This window comes from Epinephelus lanceolatus, chromosome 11 (assembly GCF_041903045.1).
Source record: "Epinephelus lanceolatus isolate andai-2023 chromosome 11, ASM4190304v1, whole genome shotgun sequence".
NCBI lineage: Eukaryota > Metazoa > Chordata > Actinopteri > Perciformes > Serranidae > Epinephelus > Epinephelus lanceolatus.
Genome location: NC_135744.1, coordinates 4,295,811 through 4,318,639, shown reverse-complemented (window position 1 = coordinate 4,318,639; position 22,829 = coordinate 4,295,811). Strand labels below are relative to the sequence as shown.

General features: G+C 39.1%; 1 protein-coding gene across 1 annotated transcript; it reads left to right on the top strand.

Annotated features, from left to right (window-relative positions):
- The first annotated feature begins 2,205 nt into the window (after positions 1–2,205).
- Positions 2,206–21,582, top strand: ppp1r14aa (protein phosphatase 1, regulatory (inhibitor) subunit 14Aa). Its single transcript, XM_033636816.2, has 4 exons — positions 2,206–2,500; positions 14,195–14,275; positions 14,589–14,621; positions 20,357–21,582. The coding sequence occupies exons 1-4, from the start codon at positions 2,297–2,299 to the stop codon at positions 20,537–20,539; spliced, it is 501 nt and encodes a 166-aa protein (XP_033492707.1). The 5' UTR covers positions 2,206–2,296; the 3' UTR covers positions 20,540–21,582.
- The last annotated feature ends 1,247 nt before the right edge of the window (positions 21,583–22,829 follow it).

Genomic DNA, 22,829 nt, shown 5'->3' with positions numbered 1-22,829 from the left:
ATATCCGGTCTAGCGATTAAATGTTAAAACGGCTTGCCATACACCTGTGCATGGCAGAGGCTTGAGGAGAGAGGGTTGTTGATATTCCTGCTAGTGTGTTTGTGTGTGTGTTGTTAAAGAAGTCGCTAATGCAGAGGATACTTTGTAAAGCAGACAGGTTTGTTGTTTTGGCATTGTTTACGGCCCACAGTAACGTGTTGAAGTTAAGGAATAAAAAGACAACAAAACGAGTTCATGCCTCTTAGCCTATTTGTTAAGGGTCGCTACAATGCTAAAGTATATTACCAAGCACAGAAGTCAAACTAATTAGTATGCCATTCATATTTCATTAGATGTAGATTCTTTTCTCCACAGAAACAATCAACATTTGGTAGTCTGTAGAGCAAACACGGCACGTGAACATTTTCTCACGTGCAGTACACGGTTTGGGATTTTGCCTGCCTGCATTATCAAGTGCCAAAGAGCATGGTTCTAGACTCTGCAAGTAGCCGAGATACAATATGCTATTCACGCTGGCTGTGCCACCTTCACATACAAGGTGCAGCGCTTGCCATGGAAGCTGATGTAGCTGCCTAATGCAAAGCAACTTAACGCAGACACACTCACTGTTTTCATTTTAGCGATACCGTCAAATGCCAGTCACATAAACGTTACATATATATATATATATATATATATTATATATGGTTCTTTCATAATCAAAAGATTTCATCGAAACTACAAACACGTGTTGATTAAAAGACTAAAAACTGTACCAAACACACAGCATTTACAAAAGTCACCTGTAGTAGTTACCTTATTCAGTCTTGCTTACCTGCCATTATTGTGCCAGCGAGGTGATGGAGGGTCCTTTGGACGCAGTTTGTATCTCATAGTTATGACTTTTTATCTCATAATTTCGACTTTTTATCTCATAATTATGACTTTTTTCATGTCATAATTTTGGGTGCTGTTTGTAAAGAGGCTCACACTGAAAATAACAGCAACATTTTGCAACATGTAGCTTCAACCAACGTTTAAAAATGTGGTGTGAATTTCACTTTTTCCCACATTTACAGCAATTTTTGAAATATGTTAAATATAATGTCACAGTTCAATCGAAATAATAAATGTTAAACCTAAATGTTTAATCTAAATCTAAATGTTAACTCTAAATGTAAATGTTAAATCTAAATCTAAATGTTAAAACTAAATGTTAAATCTAAATCTAAATGTTAAATGTTAAATCTAAATGTTAAATCTAAATCTAAATGTTAAATGTTAAATCTAAATGTTAAATGTTAAATCTAAATGTTAAATTTAAATCTAAATGTTAAATCACTGTGTGAGAAGTACATTGATGCTAGTAGCAAATCTCTACTGGGCTAATGTTAGCTTGCTTCATATAGCTTAAATAAGGAACATATGCTACGCGAGTTAGAAAACAAACTTACAGAGTGCTGCAGTGGCTCTATGGTGGATATTGTTGCTGTTGCTGACGCCAACGATGCACTGCTGAAATTCTGAATTGCAGCCAAAACGGCCCTTCTAATGTGTTCAGCTAAATCGTCAGACATGTTGGCAAGCAACGATGGGACTCTAATAACTCAAAATACACTACAAATAAAATTTCCCCAAACATGGTTTCTGTCATTTCAGGTAGTTCTTATCACACTGATGTATGTTCAAGTGTTCATTATTCGATGCTATAAACACAGTTTTTATGTTGTTACTGACCAGCAGTGTGCATTTGCATATTAGCTAAATATTTAGTTTCACCAAGCACATTTAGATTTAACATTTGACGTTTAGATTTAGATGTAACATTTAGATTTAACATTTAGATTTAGATTTAACATTTAGGTTTAACACTTAATATTTAGATTTAACTGTGACATTATATTTAACATATTCCAAATATTGCTGTAAATGTGGTAAAAAGTGACTTTAAAAAAAATTCTCATCACTTTTTTAAAAGTAATTTGAAGCTAAATGTGGCAAAATGTTTGTTAATTTCAGTGTGAGCCACCTTACAAACGGCACCCCATAATAATTATGGCTTTTTTTTTAATCTCATAATTTCGACATTTTATCTCATAATTATGATTTAGCATGGGGCTTTTTTCAGTGGCGGAAACGGGATAGATAGATAGATAGATAAAAGCAGTATGTTGGTGTTTTGGAACATTCCAGGAGGTTAAAAAAAAAAAAAAAAAAGTGTCGCTCAACAGTGTGTGCCGTCGTCGCCTCCCAGCGCCACTCTCTCCTTCTGTGCTTGAAAAGGACGAGAAACCAGTCAGACCAGTCCAGACCAGAAATGGCAGCCGACCGGACCGGGGCGACACTTGAGGAAACTGACGAAGTTCATTCATCAGATTTGGGGCTGTTTGAGGATTACGGTGGGAATGTCCCGAAGAGACATGCCCGGGTTACCGTCAAGTACAACAGGAAGGAGCTGCAGAGGCGGCTGGACGTGGAGAAGTGGATCGACGAGAGTCTGGACCGGCTGTACTCGGGTCAGGTGGGTGGATGAGCCCAGAAAGATACTGCGTGTGCCGCTCTGCTTTTTAAAATGCGCTCTATGTGTAATTAGACAATAGCCTATCAACATACTTTCAAACAGATTATGTACACATTTTAAAGATGTTCAACCCTGTAGTATAACATTGTAAATGGGGCAGAAAGCTTTGAATATTAAATTAAAGTTATCATATTGAACAATGTGTTATGAAAGCACAGTGAGATGCCACAGTCCTGAGTCTCAACTGCAGGCTTCCTGTGGGTGATCTATGAGGTGATCAGTGGAGAGGAGAGGTGGGGCAGCCTGGTTCTCCTTACAAGGCCAGACATCCTGTAGATGTGTGGCTGTCCCCCACTCAGAGATATGCATCTTTCTTGGAGCTTGCCTTACATGGGCAGTGTGGAACTGGGAGAAGGATGAATTATGTGAAAAGGAAGAGGGGAAGGTCGCGTAGGAGGGAAGGAGTTGTTGTAGGTCCCAGGAGGTTGTAAACACTGCACATCTGGCAGCTGAGGCAGCTGATAGGAGCTCAGGGTCTCTCATGAGGAGACTGTTAGAAAAGAGTGCATTTTGGGACAAACAGCTCAGGATAATGTTGTGAACAGCAAGTATGCTGATTGTATGAAAATGAACTCTGGATTGCTAATCCAGTCATTTTTTTTTCCAAAGTAGTGGCTATGGGACAAAGCGAGTCAAATGCTGTGTGGTAAATTAAGCCAGTGCTCCAACTTAACTTAACCATAAGGCACCAAAGTTAAATACAGTCTCTGAAGTATAATTGGTATTTCAATATTGTATAACACAACTTGTGGTTTATTACATGTCAAACATTGTAGACAAGCTGCCATGCCAAGAGCCTACCAGAGAAGAACCAAGCAGGGCTCAACAGCTTTTGTAGTGTCAGAGAGCAGCCATTGATGGAAAATCATATCAGAGGCAAAAGACAAAAACATTGACAGGTCAGTCCTGATGAGGCACCTTAATAAAGAAGAAGGTAAAGGAAGTAAAAACAGTGGAGAAAAAAACAGAGGTAGTGCTATAGAGAAAAAGCTTGCAGACAACATCTAAAAGGCTGTTTTTTTTTCTTTGCTTTACTCAAAAGAGATGCTATGAAAGGCATTAGAAATGTAAAGAAACAATATTCCTGCTCCCAACAGCTGGAAAAAGAAGGTTTTATCAGGGAGGCTGTGCAGGAATTTATAAGAGTTAGTAGGTCCGCAAAGGTTAACTTATCTTCTGTGGCTAAATACAGTAGAATGAGTTATATTCTTTTAGGTAGCGATTTGTTCAAGAATTTTATGGCATGCCATAGTCTCTCTTTTGTTTTTTTTTCTGCCGAACACTTATTTGATTTATGTGGCTAGATGCCACATTTTTTCATCAACAATTTTGTTAGGATTATTATTTTTGTTCATTCATAGTGGATGTTGCCCTTCGCCAGGGTCGTCCCTTGTTACTGATCCTGTTTGTGATATTCATGGACAGGATCTCAAAAGGCAACCGGAGGGGAGGAAGGGGTACCTCAGAATTGTGTCTCTGCTTTTTGCAGATGATGTGGTTCTGATGGCTTCATCACATTGTGACCTCCAGCATGCACTGGCGCGGTTTGCAGCTGAGTGTAAAGTAGTTGGGATGATAGTCAGTACCTCCAAATCTAAGGCCATGGTTCTTTCTGCATGAAAACAGTGGATCACCCCCTCAGGAGAGAGTTACTGCCCCAAACAAAGGAGTTTAAGTATCCCTGGGTCTTGTCCACGAGTGAAGGTAAATGGAGTGTGAAATGGATAGGCAGTTTGGTGAGGCATCTGCAGTGATGTAGGCACTGCGTCGGACCGTTGTGGTGAAGAGGGAGCTGAGCCAGAAGGCAAAGCTTTCAATTTACTGGTTCATTTCCATCTCAACCCTACCTATGGTCATGAGCTTTGGGTAATGACCCAAAGGATGAGATTGTGGATACTAGTGGCCGAAATTAGTTTCCTCCAGAGGGTGGCTTGGCTCAGCCTTAGAGATAGGGTGAGGAGCTTGGACATCTGGAGAGAGCTCAGAGTAAAGCTGCCGCTCCTTTGCGTCTAAAGGGGTCAGTTGAAGTTTTTCGGCCATCTGATCAGGATGCCCCCTGGGCGCCTCCCGTTAGAGATGTTCTGGGTATGTCCCACTGGTAGATGGCCCGAGGGCAGACCCAGACCACACTAGAGGAATTATATATATCATCTGGTATGGGAATGCCTTGGGGTCCCCAAGGAGAAGGTGGAGCATTACTGGGGAGGGAGACGACGGAGGTGCTTTGCTCAGGCTGCTGTTCCCGTAATCCGGCCCCGGATAAGTGGATAAAAACTGATGGATGGATGATGCTTTTTGTTCCTCAAAACAATGCTGGCCGTGCTTTTAATTTCCATGACTGCCCTCATTCATCAGAAACAGAGATGTGTTATAGTAAACTGTTTTGTTGGTTTCATGTTGTTTAGGTTAGCTTTAAGAAAAGAAATAAGACTATTTGGAGTTGAAAAATGTATTATTAAATTACTTTTTTCAAAAAAGGTCAATTATTTTTTAAGTTATGCTTAAAAAGTCAGATGGTCAATTTACCCTAATATTCAATTCAATTCAATTCAATTCAATTCAATGCAATTTTATTTATAAAGCCCAATATCACAAATCACAATTTGCCTCAGAGGGCTTTACGGCATACAACATCCCTCTGTCCTTTGGACCCTCATGATATGGCTAATCTTACCTGCTTACTCGGATCAACTTACCCCTAACCTAGCACAAGTTAAGCCACAGAAACACTATTTTTTCTGAGGTCATATTTTTAGGGCCCTTTGTCATAGATTCATTTTTATAATTTCAGTTCAATTGATAGGAGACATGTTGAAATATTAGATATTTTCATTGTATTTTGTATTTTTCCTTTTTTCCTTCCCAAGAGGACAACAAAAGTAAAAACTGGCTCATCCTACCCCACTCTCCCCTGACATAAAAGCAGCAAATGGTCCTTTTGGATATTCTGAATAGGATTTGGTGTTTATATCTGTCCTGTTTTTGTAATATTACCCATGACAATAATGTTACTACTCATGTAAATATCATTATGTTGAACCAAGTCATGTCACACACATCAACAGAGAAAACCTTATTACTGTGTAACTTTTTCAGGTGAAAAGGACCTGCCTGTCTGAGTTTTAGTGAGTTCAGATGAACCTGGCGGACTGTGGAGCTGAAGTCCAGTATGTAACAAGAGAATTACAGAGTCAGTGCAGTGGTGTGGATGGGCCGATGGGACTGTCCCTTTCACCCAGCTCAGCTAAAACAATGGCTATTTGTTCTAATAGAGCAAGCCACTGTTACAGTATTACGTGAGCATTGGTACTGTTCAGCCCACAGAGCCCAAACATAGACATGATGGACCTGCAATGTGTGCAGGCTTTGGATTCCAAAGTCTTCATCTGCATTTTACACATGGTTTACACATGCAGATATCTCTTTACCTGACATATTAAAAGTAACCAAAGAACTTTTCTGTTTTTCATCTTAACAGGTGCCTTAGGGTTCCCTGGAAGTAACTGTTTTTGTAACTGATTCAGCATTTGACCCCTGCATTTAAATCAATCAGTCAATCAATCAATCAATCAATTTTATTTATAAAGCCAAATATCACAAAAAGCCCAATATCACAAATAACAATTTGCCTCAGAGGGCTTTACAGCATACGACATCCTTCTGTACTTTGGACCCTCACAGCGGATAAGGAAAAACTCCCCCAAAAAAAACCCTTTAACGGGGGAAAACAATGGTAGAAACCACAGAAAGAGCAACTGAGGAGGGATCCCTCTTCCAGGACGGACAGATGTGCAATAGATGTCGTACAGAACAGATCAACATAATAAATTAACAGTTACCAAAATGATACGTGAAGAGAGACAGAGAGAGATGCAGTACAGACAGTAGCTTACAACAACATTAATTTAAGTAATAATATTATAATAATAATTATGGCTATTGTGGTACAATATGTTGTTGGTATATATTAATATATGATAGTATATGTATGTGACAATAATCATATGTGTATAATAATAGTAGAAGTTTGACTAATGATAACAGCAGCAGTAGGAGGCATCAGGCAGGACCACCACAGCAGCACAACCACACACGTCACACCATCCAGGCACCGCTGCGATATGAATTAACCTGCCAGACTGTGGAGCACAAAGGCTCCGTAGCAGAAGCCGAGTTAGTGACATGCAGTACAGCCAAGTTAGCGAGATGCAGTAATAGGACATGAGTGTTAGCAAAGGAGAGAGAGAGAGAGAGAGAGAGAGAGAGAGAGAGGAGATAAGGTGCTTGGTGTATTATAGGAGGTGTATTATAGGAGGTTTCCCGGCAGACTAGGCGTATGTCAGTCTAACTAGGGGCTGGTCTAAAACAAGCCTGAGCCAGCCCTAACTATAAGCTTTATCAAAGAGGAAAGTCTTTAGTCTAGTCTTAAATATGGAGACGGTGTCTGCCTCCTGGACCGAAACAGGAAGATGATTCCAAAGAAGAGGAGCCTGATAGCTGAAGGCTCTGGCTCCTGATCGTAACCCTGCATTCTCAGAGCGCAGTGTTCTGGTGGGATAATATGGCACTATGAGCTCTCTAAGATTTGACGGAGCCTGACCATTTAAAGCTTTGTAAGTTAACAGTAGGATTTTAAATTCAATTCTGGATTTTACAGTGAGCCAGTGCAGAGAAGCTAAACCAGGAGAAATGCAATCTCGTTTCTTACTTCCTGTCAGCACATGTACCGCTGCATTCTGGATTAGCTGGAGAGTTTTCAAAGACTTACTAGAGCTACCTTATAATAGGGAATTACAGTAATCCAGCCTTGAGGTAACAAAAGCGTGGACCAATTTTTCTGCATCCTATCAGGATAGGCCTAATTTTCACAATAATACGCAGATGAAAAAACGCAGTCCGTGAAGTTTGTTTTAAATGGGAGTTAAAAGACAAATTTTGGTCAAATATTACTCCAAGGTTTCTTACGGTAGTGCTAGAGGCCAGAGCAAAGCCATCCAGAGAAACTATATCATCAGACAAAGAATTTCTGAGGTGTTTGGGGCCAAGAACAATAACTTCAGTTTTGTCTGAATTTAACATCAGGAAATTGGAGCTCATCCAGGTTTTTATGTCTTCAAGGCATTTTTGAAGTTTAGTTAATTGATCCTTTTCTTCTGGCTTTATCAATAAATACAATTGTGTATCATCCGCATAGCAATGGAAATTTACAGAGTAATTTCTAATATTACCTAAGGGAAGCATATATAAAGTGAACAGAATTGGTGGAACTCCACCAGTACGTAGAGATGATTCATCATGAACATGAACGAACTGAAAACGATCAGATAAATAAGATTTAAATCAGCTTAGTGTAGAACCTTTTAGGACAATTAAATGGTCTAGTCTGTAGCAGAATTTGATGGTCAATTGTGTCAAACGCCGCACTAAGATCTAATACAACAAGTACAGAGACGAGTCCTTTGTCTGAAGCAATCGAAAGGTCATTTGTAATTTTAACTAGTGCTGTCTCAGTGCTATGATGCACTCTAAATCCTTACTGAAATTCCTCAAATAAATTATCATGGAGAAAATCACACAGCTGGTCTGCGACTACTTTCTCAAGGATCTTTGAAAGAAAGGGAAGATTAGATATTGGTCTATAGTTGGCTAACACCTCTGGATCCAGGGTGGGCTTTTTTAGCAGAGGTTTAATTACAGCTACCTTAAAAGACTGTGGTACATAGCCTGTTAATAAAGATATATTGATAATGTCTAATAAGTGAGTGTTAACTAAAGGTAAGACTTCCCTAAGTAGCCTAGTTGGGATGGGGTCTAAGAGACACGTTGATGATTTAGATAAAGAAATCATTGAGGTCAACTGTTGAAGAGAAATCGGGGAGAAGCTATCTGAATATATATTAGGTCTTACAGCTGTGTTTGAGGGCAGATTGGTTCTGTTTGAGGGCAGGAGGTCATGAATTTTGCCTCTAATAGTTAGAATTCTGTCATTAAAAAAGCTCCTAAAATCATCACCGCTAAGGGCTATAGGAATACAAGGCTCAGTAGAGCTGTGACTCTCAGTCACCCTGGCTACAGTGCTGAAAAGAAACCTGGGGTTGTTCTTATTTTCTTCTATTAATGCTGAGTAAAAGTTTGCTCTGGCATTGCGGAGGGCCCTCTTATACGTTCGGAGACTGTCTTCCCAGACTAAACCAGATTCATCCAGTTTGGTTAATCGGCAATTCCTTTCAAATTTTTGCGATATTTGTTTTAATTTGGGGTTTGAGAGTTGTTTCAAGAAACTAACTTTCTTTGCTTTGTTAACTTCTTTTTAAGAGGTGCTACAAAGTCGAGTGTTGTTCGCAGGGAGCCTGCAGCGCTATTGACAAGATGATCAATTCAGAAGAGTTTAAAGTCCGTATGGGAAACCTCTGTTACGGAAGGACATGAAATTGAATTTAACGTCGATGGAATCATTTCCTTAAATTTTGCAACAGCACTATCTGATAAACACCTAGTATAGTAACTGTTGCTGAGTGGCGTGTAATCGAGTAGAAAGAAATTAATGATCTGATAGAGAGGCATTCTGTGGAAAGACTATTAGGTTATCAATTTCAATTCCATACGTCAGAACAAGATCCAGGGTATGGTTAAAACAGTGAGTGGGTTCATGTACACCCTGACTGAAGCCAGTGGAGTCTAATAAGGTGATAAACACAGTAGCAAGGGAGTCATTATCAACATCAACATGAATGTTAAAATCACCTCCAGTAATAACTTTATCTGATTTAAGATCTAAACTGGATGAGAATTCAGATACAAATTCAGGAGCACGGTACACTATAACAAATAAAAGTGGCTGTGAGATTTTCCAGTTTGGATGTAAGAGATTAAGGACTAGGCTTTCAAAGGAATTATAATCTAGTTTAGGTTTAGGGCTGATTAATAGACTAGAGTTAAAAATGGCTGCAACTCCCCGCTGCCTCAAGGAATGTGGGTATTATTATGATCATTTCAAAGCTGCACTAATATTTTTAGCCATGGTAGTTGCATGGTTGTAGGAAACTGGCTGCTGCACAGTCAGTCCACCACTTTTCTTGTAGCACTACTATTTGTGGTGCAGATTTTCTTGTCAAGTAGCCAGGACATTTGCTATCATTACTCAGTGATCCTGGGATCAGTTCTTATGACACTGGTAACCTTCTGACTTTTCTTCTCACACCACCAACAGTTTATCTTGCAAACTATTTCAACATCTCCTGGATGGATTTGCATAACATAACAACATGGTGCCATCAGGCCAAGATGATTTATCCTTCTAGTGACCTTTCCTCTTGTGCCACCACAAGCTTGATACTTTTTGTTTTTTAATAAAATATCTCAACAATTATAAGATGAATTGCTTGTAAATTTATACAGACATACACAGACTTCAGAAAACTGTAATCACTGATCCCAGACCTATCAGCTAGCACTATCATCTAGTCAAAATTTCATCTTGTCCAATACTTTGGTTTATGTCCAAGTACCAGCAAAACTTCTGATACTCCCATCAGCCCCAGCTATACATTGTACGTTGAACTATTGCCTTAAATATAGTCTGAGTGGGCGGAAGTTCGCTGCATAGATCAGCCTCTCAGTGGGTCCATGTCATTGGTCCGACAGCCCATTGGTCCGACCTCCCATTAGTCCGACGGTCCGCGGTGCTGAACGGCTCCTGGCGGGTGTATTTCTACATTGATGGTGCGCCGCGACCGACTCTGGGTCAGCTGGGAAAGGCTTGAGGCGAAGCAGGCTCACGGCTTATGTGTTTGTCACTTTCTTTTTCATTTTAACCCACACCATGATCTTTTCCTAATCCTAACCAAGTGGTTTTTGTGCCTAAACCTAACCAGACCTTAACCACAGGGCATCATGATGATTTCGGAACAACGGGACTTCGGAACAATGGGTTTAATATGGTCGGAACAATGGGATGTTGGACCAATGGGCAGTTCCCCTCTCATTGGGCGGAACGAGCCACCCGCTGAAGTCCTGCCCTACCACCTCCGGTTGTGTAGCAGTTTTCAACACGTTCTTTACTAACTTTTGCGGTGTTTGATCTTGTGGGGATGTAGCCATTTTTCTGCCATGGTTCGCGTCCTGTAGGCAATATTTTTGTGGGCGTGTTACACCAAAACCTGTTTCCCCCCGGCAATATTTTTGCAAGCGCACCATTGCTGGCACCGCCAAGAACGATTGTGATTGGTTGAAAGAAATAAAAAAAGCCGGGGTGTTTTTTTTCTCCAATCTTAAAGTGAGAGTCGGCGCAGCCAGACCTTTCTTTTCTTGAGAAAGGTCTGGTGAGCGAGACTACCCTAAATATAAAGAGATCCAAAGGTTTCAAACAATCGCAGATATCAAAGGCAGGAAAACTGCAGGAGAACATGGTCCGTGTATCATTCGTTCATTCCATTTTCAATTTTAAATCAAAAATAAAAAAAAAACGGTTTGTTTTTTCATAATTCGTTTAATAATCAAATTCAAAATACAAAAAAACGTTTGTTTTTCTTATTTTTGATTTTATGCTCACATCAAAAATAGCGAATTGAAAAATATTACTATTGACCAAATATTGCTAAACTATTTTCTATGGAAGCGCATTGCATTCACTGGATAAAAAAAATTAGACACCTTATCTTGTAATTACGAGAAAAGATCTCGTAATTACACAATTAATACCCTAATTAATTACATATGTGGAAATAGCCTGTGTCGTCCTTTGTTAACCATTTCACATACAGATGTTACTCATTTCAATGCGCAGCCACAATGAAGGGGGTGAAATAATTGATCCAGGAGTAGCTGCAGTGCGCACCAACAACCAGCAGGTGGCATAGTGAGCAGTTGAGAGACAGCGTCCAGCTGAAACTGTTTGAGAATTAGTAGTACTGTTATATTTTCTGCCGGACCTGTACAGTATGCTAACTTGTTACACAGTCTTAATTTCATAAAGGACATTTATACTACGATATTTCCACAAGGTCAGTGTTAGGTCCCCTATTATCCTAATGATCTCAGTGTCATGATGTAGAACTGCAAATGTATATGTGTATAGGGTATTTATGTGTATCCGCCCGCTAAATTTTGACATTATTTTATGCATATGATATCGATTTTGTATCTTTACAGATACCATACAGATGCCCCCCATTCAATTTAAAGCATAACTGATTTGAGTAAAAGCACGAGAGTTGGCAGTTACACCTAAAGCTACTGAAGACCAGTAAAATCACCGTTTGTTTTCATTCTTTCAGGTGGGTAAATGTCACCTAAGCACCTTCAGATTTGATCAGTAGTGTACCCTTAATAGATAACTTGTTTATATGGGTTGTATTGTGCTTTGTGATATTGTTTGAGGGAACTGTAACGTAAGGTAACTGCATACGAGTGGATGCAACTGTCAGTGCTAGGGTAGTTCCTCAGGGATTTAAGCTGTTATTAGCCTACTTTCATTTTGACAATCTAACCTGTGACAACACATTAGCTAAGGTTGTAAGGGCTGTAATTGTTGGTAGCTGTTGTTGATTTTGTTTCAATATGTTGAATTGTAATTTTTTGGGTTATTGTTCGTCGGACAATTGAGCTAAGCTAACTAACGCTAACGTCAGCAGTCACTTGTTGCCATAGCAACGGTAAACATTCACGTATGGGCTAATGGGATGTGGGAGTGCAGAATCAAGCTTCATTGTAAATAGTTAAGATACATTGTGGGCCTATTTAACACAGGATGTGGGATTCTAGTAGGTAGTAAACGTTTAGAAAAGAGCTTAATTTGTAATAGGCCTACCATTTAATTTTTTGTAATCTTTGGGTTCATATATTGTTTTCTATAAAATATACTAGTCATAACAATTGGGACAGTGTACATTTTTTAACATAAAAGATGCACTGCACCAGAATTAGCTCAAAGCTAATTTACATCCGCAGTCCCCCACAACCAAAACATACAACAGCACAACAAACAATACAAATCAAAAAACACACAGAACACACCATACAAAATACAAAGCTACACACATATACACACATGGGGCGGGAGGCTTATTATATTCTACAGTCATTGTTAGTTCAGTACCGATCAGCTCACGAAAACCCAAATCTGCACATTTTACAGAAAACTGCATCTTTACACTCTGTTCTATCAAGAAAAGTATCGATACTGCTGTGATGGTTGATTGTTCATTCTTGGTTGTGCAGGGAAATACATTTGGTTGTGAATGTGGTTCATAAATGGTGCATAAATTAGCGGGTGAACCCATAGCTGCGCGAACATAATTTCAGTTGGGGGTGCGGGAGTGCTGACTATTAAACACACCCTCCCCAAAAAATGTTTGAGTTTATTAAATACCTGCAGAGATGCAACCGCAGTAGAAACGATAAGTGTGTCTCCCCACTGAGAGAGACGCTGTGCGCATTTAAGCACGAGGCACAGCAGCCTAACTTCATTAATTAGCCTATCTGGATCTAATGTATCAGGATCTAATGTTAATTAATGTTCTGTGTTCTTCTACACATCCAAAAGGTCACACACAGTTCAGGTTCATACAGTGAAATTGTTTGGAGTAAAGCAGCATCCTCCTGATAAATCCTGAGCTCTATCAGAGCTGTCTAAATAAATATTTCAGAAGCTAAAAGTTTAATTTCATGTTTCATAATACGGACGGTTGGTTTAAATATCATAGTATAAATGTCCTTTATGAAATTAAGACTGTGTAAGGAGTTAGCATACTGTACAGGTCTGGCAGAAAATAAAACAGTACTGCTAATTCTCAAACAGTTTCAGTTGGACGCTGTATCTCAACTGCTCACATGTGCCACCTGCTGGTTGTTGTTGCGCACTGCAGCTACTCCTGGATCAATTATTTCACCCCCTTCACTGTGGCTGCGCATTGAAATGAGTAACATCTGTAGTTGAAATGGTTAACAAAGGACGACACAGGCTATTTCCACATATGTAATTAATTAGGCTATTAATTGTGTAATCACAAGATCTTTTCTCGAAATTACGAGATAAGGTGTCTATTTTTTTTTTTTTTTTTTTTCCTGTGAATGCAATGAGATTCCGTAGAAAATAGTGCCGGGTCACGCAATTTGGATCAAATGAAAAACCAAAATCAAATTTTAATCATGGCCCATTTTTCGATTAGCTGTTTTTGTTGTGAGCATAAAATCAAAAATAAGAAAAACAAACCGCTTTTTGTATTTTTGAATTTGATTATTAAATGAATAATGAAAAAAAAAATTTTTTTTTCGTTTTTTGATTTTTGATTTAAAATTGAAAATGGAATAAACGAATGATACACGGACCGAACATATATGACACACAAAACATCTAGAATGTTCCATTGTAAGTAGTAATGCAGCTTTTTGGATTTGAATATTTCAGTTACTGTAAGTGTGTGATATAGGCTGTTGTGAGCTTTAAGGAACACTGGAATAAATGGGACTATAAAGGAAAACTGTATGGGAAATACTTGAAGAAATATGGGGGAATTCTTGGGGCACAGCAAGGTTCAAGAGGTTGATAAATGTGTGTTCAAAATAAGTATGGTGACTCAATAACACAGTGTGTGTGTGTGTGTGTGTGTGCGTGTTTATATTTGTTTACATCAGGAGGGTGATATGCCAGAGGAGGTGAACATTGATGACTTGATTGACCTGCCAAATGATGAAGAGCGAGTCAAAAAGTTACAGGTAACAGGACCTGCATGTATATCATGCTATATATGATATGACTTATGAGGGGGGATTCCAGTAGAGAAGATTTTCTAAATTCAGCATTGATAATAGTTCATTTTGCGTCATGATAGGAGAGTTTTTGCACCAGGACAGACGGATTTAGTTCAGTCACTCAAGTAGACATATTTGAAAGAGTCAGTACCATTGTACAGTGCTCATCACTGAATGAGACTTTTAGAAACACTGAAGTGTTTATAGTAGAATATTGAAAATTAATATATGATTATGTGGCTGGTTTGTTACAACGTAATCTTCCGTTTCTTGACAGGAGCTTCTTCAAAAGTGCAGTAACAACACAGAGGTATGTTTTTACTTGGAAATTACATTCCCAACCCAGGTCATGATGATGCACACATCATATACAGTATGCAAACTTACAGCATACCTATGTGCATACACACATATACACACACTGGTCACATGCATTTCAACTGAAGCTGCAGCTTCTGACATCTCTTCCCATAGTCACTCCACATGCCTCAACAATGGCTCACTGTGCTCTCTTGCCTTTTTCTTTCCATTTAAAGTCTAAAACAATGAGTCTTTCTGGACTCAAGCATTGGCCTCACTGTGGCCTGCTCAGAGATGTAGACACAGGCAGAGCATGGAGGGTCAGCTGCTGCTTTTTTTACTCAGACTTAGTTTACTGGACTCTGATGTGGAGCGTCAATAAAAGATAACTTCATATTTATTTCAAGTCTGTCTTAAATCAACACAACATGTCCACATAAACACTGAAATAGTTTCTGCTTGCTGTAACCATTCTTCCAGTTTATACTGGACATGAAATATTTCTTCTTATTACGCTTCCAATGCCAGTGTTACAAAGTACACAGCCCTTGTTCTGTACAATATATATCCCAAAGTTTATCTGAAGTTAATATGAGGCTTCAGAGACTAGTAATCAAATTAAATGAATGTCTTCCAAAGCTAAAATCTTCTTAGAACAGTTTCCTTGTTTCCATCATAGACTGTATAAAACTGGTCAACACTTCTCTACTGATGTCCATCTTTATTATACAGTCTGTGGTTTATATGCTGAGCTGCTGTCGATAACAGTAATACAAAAGTCCCCTTTACACTGCCTGTTCAAGGCAGGGATATCATTCTGTTATGCCACCTAACCATTCTGTATATAACGTACAATCGTGAAATGGGGGGACAGAGTGGTCTTGCCTTTAGTGTCTGTATAAATTGGGCACAGTGGCAGCCCTTAGCATAGGCGAATGCTAAGGCTGCCATTATCTATAGGGGGTGCCACAGAAAAAGAAGAAGAAAAAAAATTTAAATGTTTATCTTTTACTATTTTTTACTAATACTATGACTGCTATTATTTTGAAATATTACATAAGGCCATAACAACATAACTGCATAGCAAGGCCCATAGAGAGGCCTTTATTTTTATTTTTTATTGATTGTTAATTTATATGATTATTGTAACTGATTATTATGGGTGCCAGGGGGAGGCTTTCCTAGGGCACCAAATGTGCTAGGGCCACCACATACTGGGCAGAATGGGCAGGACAGGTATGACGTTTTGACAACGTGTTATGTATGTTACGTACCGCGGGAAAGTTAGAAAGTAATTGTTAGCAGAGCTAACTCAAAAAAGAAGAGTAATGGCTTACATGTCCACAAACTGGGAAAATAATGAGATCCGTGAGCTCCTTACCCTCAGAGCAGAGGACTTGATCACCTGCTATATAACAGAGATGGCACGTCTATCACACCTCTTTTGATTGCGGAATGTGGAATGTTTGGTTCTTTGTCAAAATGCAAAGGAGGCATAAAAAGGAACTTCATAGCAGCTCTATAGCATGATCTCAGTATAAAGAGCCTAATATTAACTAGCCTCACAATAAACAGTCACAGCCAACACTACAATCAACTTTGCTACTGCTGATGAATGTCTATTACAGGAAAACAAACACACAGAAATCCAGAGTCAAGCAAATGTTTGCTGTTGGTATTTTATCAAAACTGGGGCTGTTTTGTTTTGCCCACCTCTATTTGTGCTGTTGCCATAACACACCATATCTGGATCCTGTGTTTCTTGTCAGCCTGTGGAAGCTCAGACCCAACCATGATACAACGTAAACAGTGGAACAGTTGAATCACGTTATGTTAAAAGCAGCGTTATTGTTTGGAATGTGCATTCAGATCACAGTCTAGTGACAGTGATCCAGGGTAAATCATATTAAACACATTTACACCACAGAACAGTAGAGAGAGTGGGAACTTCCTCCCGAATAGCTTTCAGGTCGTCTTACTGTGACCCTGCTCCGAGGCCTTTTTCCATCTATGGACATAAACACTTAACAAAAAGGGGTGGAAAAAAGACTTAACACTACATTTTTATGGCACTCGCATTGCTACTACACTACTAATAGCTGTTTGTTCAATGTTCTGATAAGAGCTTTCAGTGCTATCCTGTCTGTGGCTCTAGCCTCAAGCCCATTGGCTCCTAATGAAGAGATACATTTTTCAATTTGTGTACTTTTATTAAAAAGGGGCTAAATGTTTTCCTAAAACAGCTGGGAGTTGTATTTTTTACCAAATGTTACACAAAGAGGAGAAAACAGTGGATTCTTTGGAGACATTTTTCAGCAGCAGATTTGGGGCATCATTCAAAAAAAACTACAGAGCGTGTGCTCATGGTAATGAAGGTACATGTTATCCAGTTTAACAGTGGGACTCACTGATGTGTTTTTTTTAATAGTTTTTGGACAACAATGGAGCTCCATGGCACAGGAAGAGATATCAGCCTTTGATACACACACTATTTGTTGGCAGATACATTCACAGTTGGTTTTGGTCTTTTGATGGGATGTGTTGACGATGACTGCCAGACTTCTCTTTAAATGTGTATATGTAATGTCATAATGTCATGGTCAACATGGATGCAACCCATTCTTCTCCCAACTTGCCAAATACTGCCTCTTTGTAAGTGGACATAAACATCAAAATATGATGCATCTATTTTGGACGCTCAGGGATGATATGGCAATTGATGCTTGTTACATGCATTATGTCTTTTCAAAATGCACTTCCATTTTTCCATAATTTTTTGAAAACAAACTCAGGGCCATTTGCACGGTTAGTATGGTTGTTTGGGCTGGTGTGAAAGCTGTCAGTTGAACCCTGGTGTGGACCAAACAACCAAACCAAGACCACTCGAAAAGTTGGGTCTCAGTTCACTTTCAAACAAACCCTGGTGAGGTTCGTTTGCAGATAGCAGATGTGTGATTTTAGTATGATTTCAGCTAAATCATAATAAATCCATTTGCTGATCATGAAATCTGTCTCTGTGATCTCATAATTGATCATAACTTATTTATGCTAATTCATACGCGTAACCATGGTGTAACACATATGCACGTCTATGTGGGTATTTTCCCTGATTAAAAAGCTGTTCAAACTGCCATCATTCTGTCTGAGTCTGTGTATTTTGTCTGTTCATTAAGTCCATTAAAAAGTGTGTGACAGTGATCCAACAGTATTAAGTCCTGAATTACTGTACAAGACGCCTTCTTTTCATCCTGTCTCTATGTTAGCTGTTATTCATAACATGCCTTTGATATGCAGTCTAATAATAGCCTCCTATTAATGCTTACAATCAGTTATTTTTCTATGAGCACATAAATATAAACACTTTAGAAGCATTACAGTGCTGCTACATAAACTTCTGTCAGTCACCTGAATTTGAATTCCCCACGTGGGTCCTGATGATGCAGGATGACACACACCAAAACTGTCAAATCAACAAGTTACCTGTCAGTCGTTAGAACTTCATGTTTACTCCTCTTTGTTCATTTGCAAAAAGACAGTGTGAACAGGGACCAAACCAAAATGTAAATGCAACTATGTATCATTTTTTTCCCTCTGGTGCAACCAAATGAACCCACCTACAGGTGTGAAAGCACCCTTAAAGCAACTCTTACCTTTCTTGCATTTCACACAGCACTTAGAAAAAATTTGAACATCCACAACTCCTGCCTCCCTCCAAAGTCCCATCCCCCTCCTCCTGCAACTCCACCTCCCTCCAAAGGCCAACTACCCCCTCCTCCATTACGTCTATGATGGATGTAGGCTTTGGCAAGGTAACGTTAGATACACGGAAGAGAAGAGCGAGTGTAACGTTACAACCAAGACAGTCAAACGCAACACCCGAGTTTTAAAACTCAACCGGAGTCAGTGATGACTGATGAGTTTTAGAATAAGGTTACAGTGCTAACGTTAGCATTACTAGTAAGTGGAAAGGCACAAAGAAGATAGCGTTAACGTTTCAGAGGCTACGCTACAGTAGGCTAACATTAGCCATGAGCAACTGGATGCTGTGTTGTCATACATAATGTTATGAACTGAACTGAACTTCTTTGTCATTTTTATGCGCAGCACAAAAACGAAATGACATTTCGCATACCCCAAGCAAAAAGAAACAAAACATTTAAAAACAATTTGTGCAACATATAAGACAGAACATATAGTGCAATAGTAAGACCAAAAGGGTCGACATTTCACGGTCAGAAACTCCACATCCTGAGAGCAGAACTGGGAGATCCTCTTCACATCACAGCACCATGAATTGTTTGTGTATATTGCCAGACCGCCACCACGGAGCTTACCAGATGACGCAGCCTCTCTGTCTGCTCTATGTAGTGTTAGCCCCGTTAGCTCAACACCGGAGTCTGATATGTTACCATTCATGTCTCAGTGAACACAAGGACGCAACAGTCCCTCAGTCCTCGGTGAGTGGATCTCCACAGTAGGATATAATCAATTTTCGTGTCCAGCGAGTGGATGTTCACCAGAAGGCCGCTGGTAACAGCTGGTTTGATGGGGTTAGCGCTCAGCCTAGAGCTAACCCCTTCGCGCTTCTCCCACGCCCGCGTCCTGTCACAGCGCTGCCAGCGAAACCACAGTCATCTCAGGGCTAGCTTGATGTAGCAGGCCAAGCTTGCTTCACATCCTGAGCTCTCTCGGTTGTAGCATTAGATCTCTGCAGCGGTTTGTAATGTCTGTTAGGAACTCACGACTGTATTGCACTGAAGAATTTACTTCTTGTTGCACCGTGTTTACTTCGCTGGCCGGTGTACGCAGAGGCTGCCGCAATGTTCAGTCAAACTTAGCTAATTGATTAACTGATTTCCCTGTTGGAGCAGCTGGAGGTGGAAGTGGTGGTCCACATTTGTCTGCCATTGTTAAGGAGAAAAGTTTCTATCCACAAACGTCCCTGTTACTAGCATATTTGTTGTCTCACAGACTCGGTCCGAATGCAATGATTGGTCTGAGTTTTCTTAGAACCATATGAGAATGGTATAATTATGAGTTTTTGTTTCTGGTTGAATTCACTTACATTTTAGTGTGCCATCAACTTATTAATAGCATTTTAACCTAAACAAAGAAAAGTGTAAAATTTCCAGAAAGGTAAGTGTTGCTTTAAACTTACAACATACATAAAACACCTAATTTTTAGGGTATTTTTCTTATCTTGTGGAGACAAAAGTTTGTGGTTAGGTTTAAAAAAAAAAAAAACATAATAGTTTGGCTTTAAATAAATTTGGTTGTTATTACAAATGTTATGTAATGTCATGTTACTGCCGTGGCATGCTAGCACACTACGTTAAAAAAAACTTGATTGACTTTTGGTTTCACACAGGAAATGAACAGGTGAAAGTCTGGAGTTTGTTTCACCCATCCACCTCCCCCTCTGCCTGCCCTTTAGGGACTTTCTCTCTCTTTATACCACGAATGTTGCTGCCAGCCGGTGTATTTCATAACACCATGAGCGGTTCCTTAATGTGTCTGTGTCTGACGTGGACATCCACTGACAAAGTGGTATTGGTATCTGATCCTCAAAATCACAAACAAAATGGTGGTATTTGACGAGTTGGGAATGAGAATGGACTGGGATATTAGATAAGCTATGGTGACAGAAAAATAACTTATTGCATACATTGTCAAATAACCAATTGTGGCTACATTGACAAATATAAAATACATATTGGAACACTCACTTGTAAAATGGTATTTCAGACTTTCATCAGAGAGCTGGTGGCAAAGCTGGATGGAGTTCAAAAGCAGGACGAGCTGCAGAGCGAAGGCATCGAGCATCCAATCATCTGCCACAGCCACTACCGCCATGAGCCCTACCACTTTAACAACCCACATCAGGACCATCACTCCCACCACACCCGAGGCCAAAACCAGACCCTCTGATGACCCCTCCAGCCAAGACAAGCACACACTGTTATGTCATGAAAAAAAGTCAGTTCTATTGGACTTTGGGAGGCAAAGAAGGAAAAATCTACTTTAAAACTCACTAATTCAGATGTTACATCTTGACTGTCTGTTGGTTGCCTGGCAACCTCATAGTGATAACAAGACATCAGGAAGTCACTGCTTATTGCCTACTGTAAAAACACAGCAGCAACAATTTTGATATTTCCCAAAATGTCAAACTATTCTTTTAACCACTTATTAAAGGAACAGTTGTTTGTGGCATATCTCATGGGTGGATAATTGAATTAATATAGACAGAAATTTACTAAACTCTAAAGATAATCTCACAACAAAGTCTTCAAACTCGAGATGCCTATAGCACAGTACATAACATCATAGAAATATACATTTCCACTCACAGTATTCCCAAAATACTTTTTATTTGCAACTTGTGACTCTCACTTTTACTCGACTGGAAAAGGCTGTCATTATCTGGCTTTTACTATTATCATCACAGGTTCCATGTATACATAGTTGGATGTAACAGTTTTTGGTACTAACTGATAAAGTTTCTGATGAAAGTAGATGAAGGAAAGCAGATTTAACAAAAAAATAGAATATACCTCTCTTTATTTTAAAATAATATCCTGCTACACATCACTGAGTTTTGACAGTTTTTGAATGTTCCACCTTCCACTGAACACATCAACATGTCAGATGCACCACTTTTTAGATATGACTGTCAGATTAGATGCATATATACTACAACTTATTTAACATTGGTTAGCTTATGAAGGTCATGAATGTTATTTATTGTCAAGATAACAAGACATAGAGATAAAGCCAATAAAAGCCAGAATAATGTAACACTGGACTGCATGGCTTACACACATTTTAAATAGTGATTCATCCCTTCAATTTTGGAGATGTATTGTTACTACATTTTCAGTTTTGTCAATACATTCACTAACTTTTGATTTTTCAAAGACATTAGTTGTTTGCAGGAATTGCTAATAAAATTATTTATGTCACTGTTGGTGCATGTTTTATGTTCTTTTTGTGCTTTGGCATGTAATGTGTTTTCCAAGTCAGAAGTTACTGACAATATGTGTAGTATATGAAGTTTGAAAAGGACACTAAAATACTAGCTGGATAGGTACACCTGTTCTGTACAAGTTTGTATCATCCAATATGAAAGCCCGGACAAAAAGGATATAAAACACATTTGAAATTATAAGAATCTGTGGGGGCCCCTGAAAACTACATATTTAATTAATTAAACTTAGGCTAAACATATAACATTGCCATTAAAAGTTTACTGACTTGTTTACATATTTAGAATCATTTAGAAATGTTTCATTTCTATTTTTACTCATTGTGTGTCAAATATACCAGAATTGTATCCATCCATCCATCCATCCATCCATTTTTACCCACTTATCCCAGGCAAGGTCACGGGGGGAGCTCCTCCTGGGGGATTCTCCAGTGTCTTTCTGGGTCTATCCCCATGACAAAATAGCAATCAAACCATAAACCTACTCAAGACAGTCTGGATCTCAGTGGACTCCTGCGGGGATCAACAGATGAGAAGTCCGGCGACGAGCAGCTGCTTGCTCTGCTGCAGTTCAACAAGCATTATCAGCATTATCGGCATTAGAAGCACAGCCATTCTCAACTTTTTGATTTAAAACATTTTCTGATAAGTATCATAAAAAATAAATTATTGCTCACCACTACTCTCATCTCATTTTGAATGTCCAATAGTTCCCCACTAAAATTTTCATCCAGTCTCGTCTCGTGAACAAAAATGAAACATGCATTTTCCATAGTTATAATTTTTAGCAATCTACTTTTTAGCTTGTCAGTGTCTCATCTTGATCATGGAAAAAAAAGGTTGCTGATGATCATCATTCTTTTTGTTGATGACATTAAAACTTGTTTGTAGCAGCCATGCATAACCAGTAGGCTGAAGCGGTTGATCTAAACAAGACACCAACTATGTTGTTTTTGATTACATGTAGTCCACACTGACTTTTTTTCCCTGCTTGGTTTTCTGAAACATTCCCAACCACAAAAGCACTGTTTTAAAAAAATGTCCTTCTAAATCAAAAAAACATAAAACACAATTGAAGCGCTGTCTAGAGCATGCCCAACAGGCAGCAAAACAATCATAACCCTAAAGCCACACAATGAAGAAGAAAATATTGGCCAATCAGAAACCTGAAAAAAAAAGCTATTTTACCAGAGGGCTACCTGGAGCAGTGGCCTGTGTAGTGCAGTCTGACTC

Coding starts and splice junctions, on each gene's coding strand:
- ppp1r14aa (XM_033636816.2), top strand. CDS start 2,297: ATGGCAGCCGACCGGACCGGGGCGACACTTGAGGAAACTGACGAAGTT. Junction 2,501..14,194: donor ACCGGCTGTACTCGGGTCAG/GTGGGTGGATGA, acceptor TGTTTACATCAG/GAGGGTGATATGCCAGAGGA. Junction 14,622..20,356: donor AGTGCAGTAACAACACAGAG/GTATGTTTTTAC, acceptor ATGGTATTTCAG/ACTTTCATCAGAGAGCTGGT.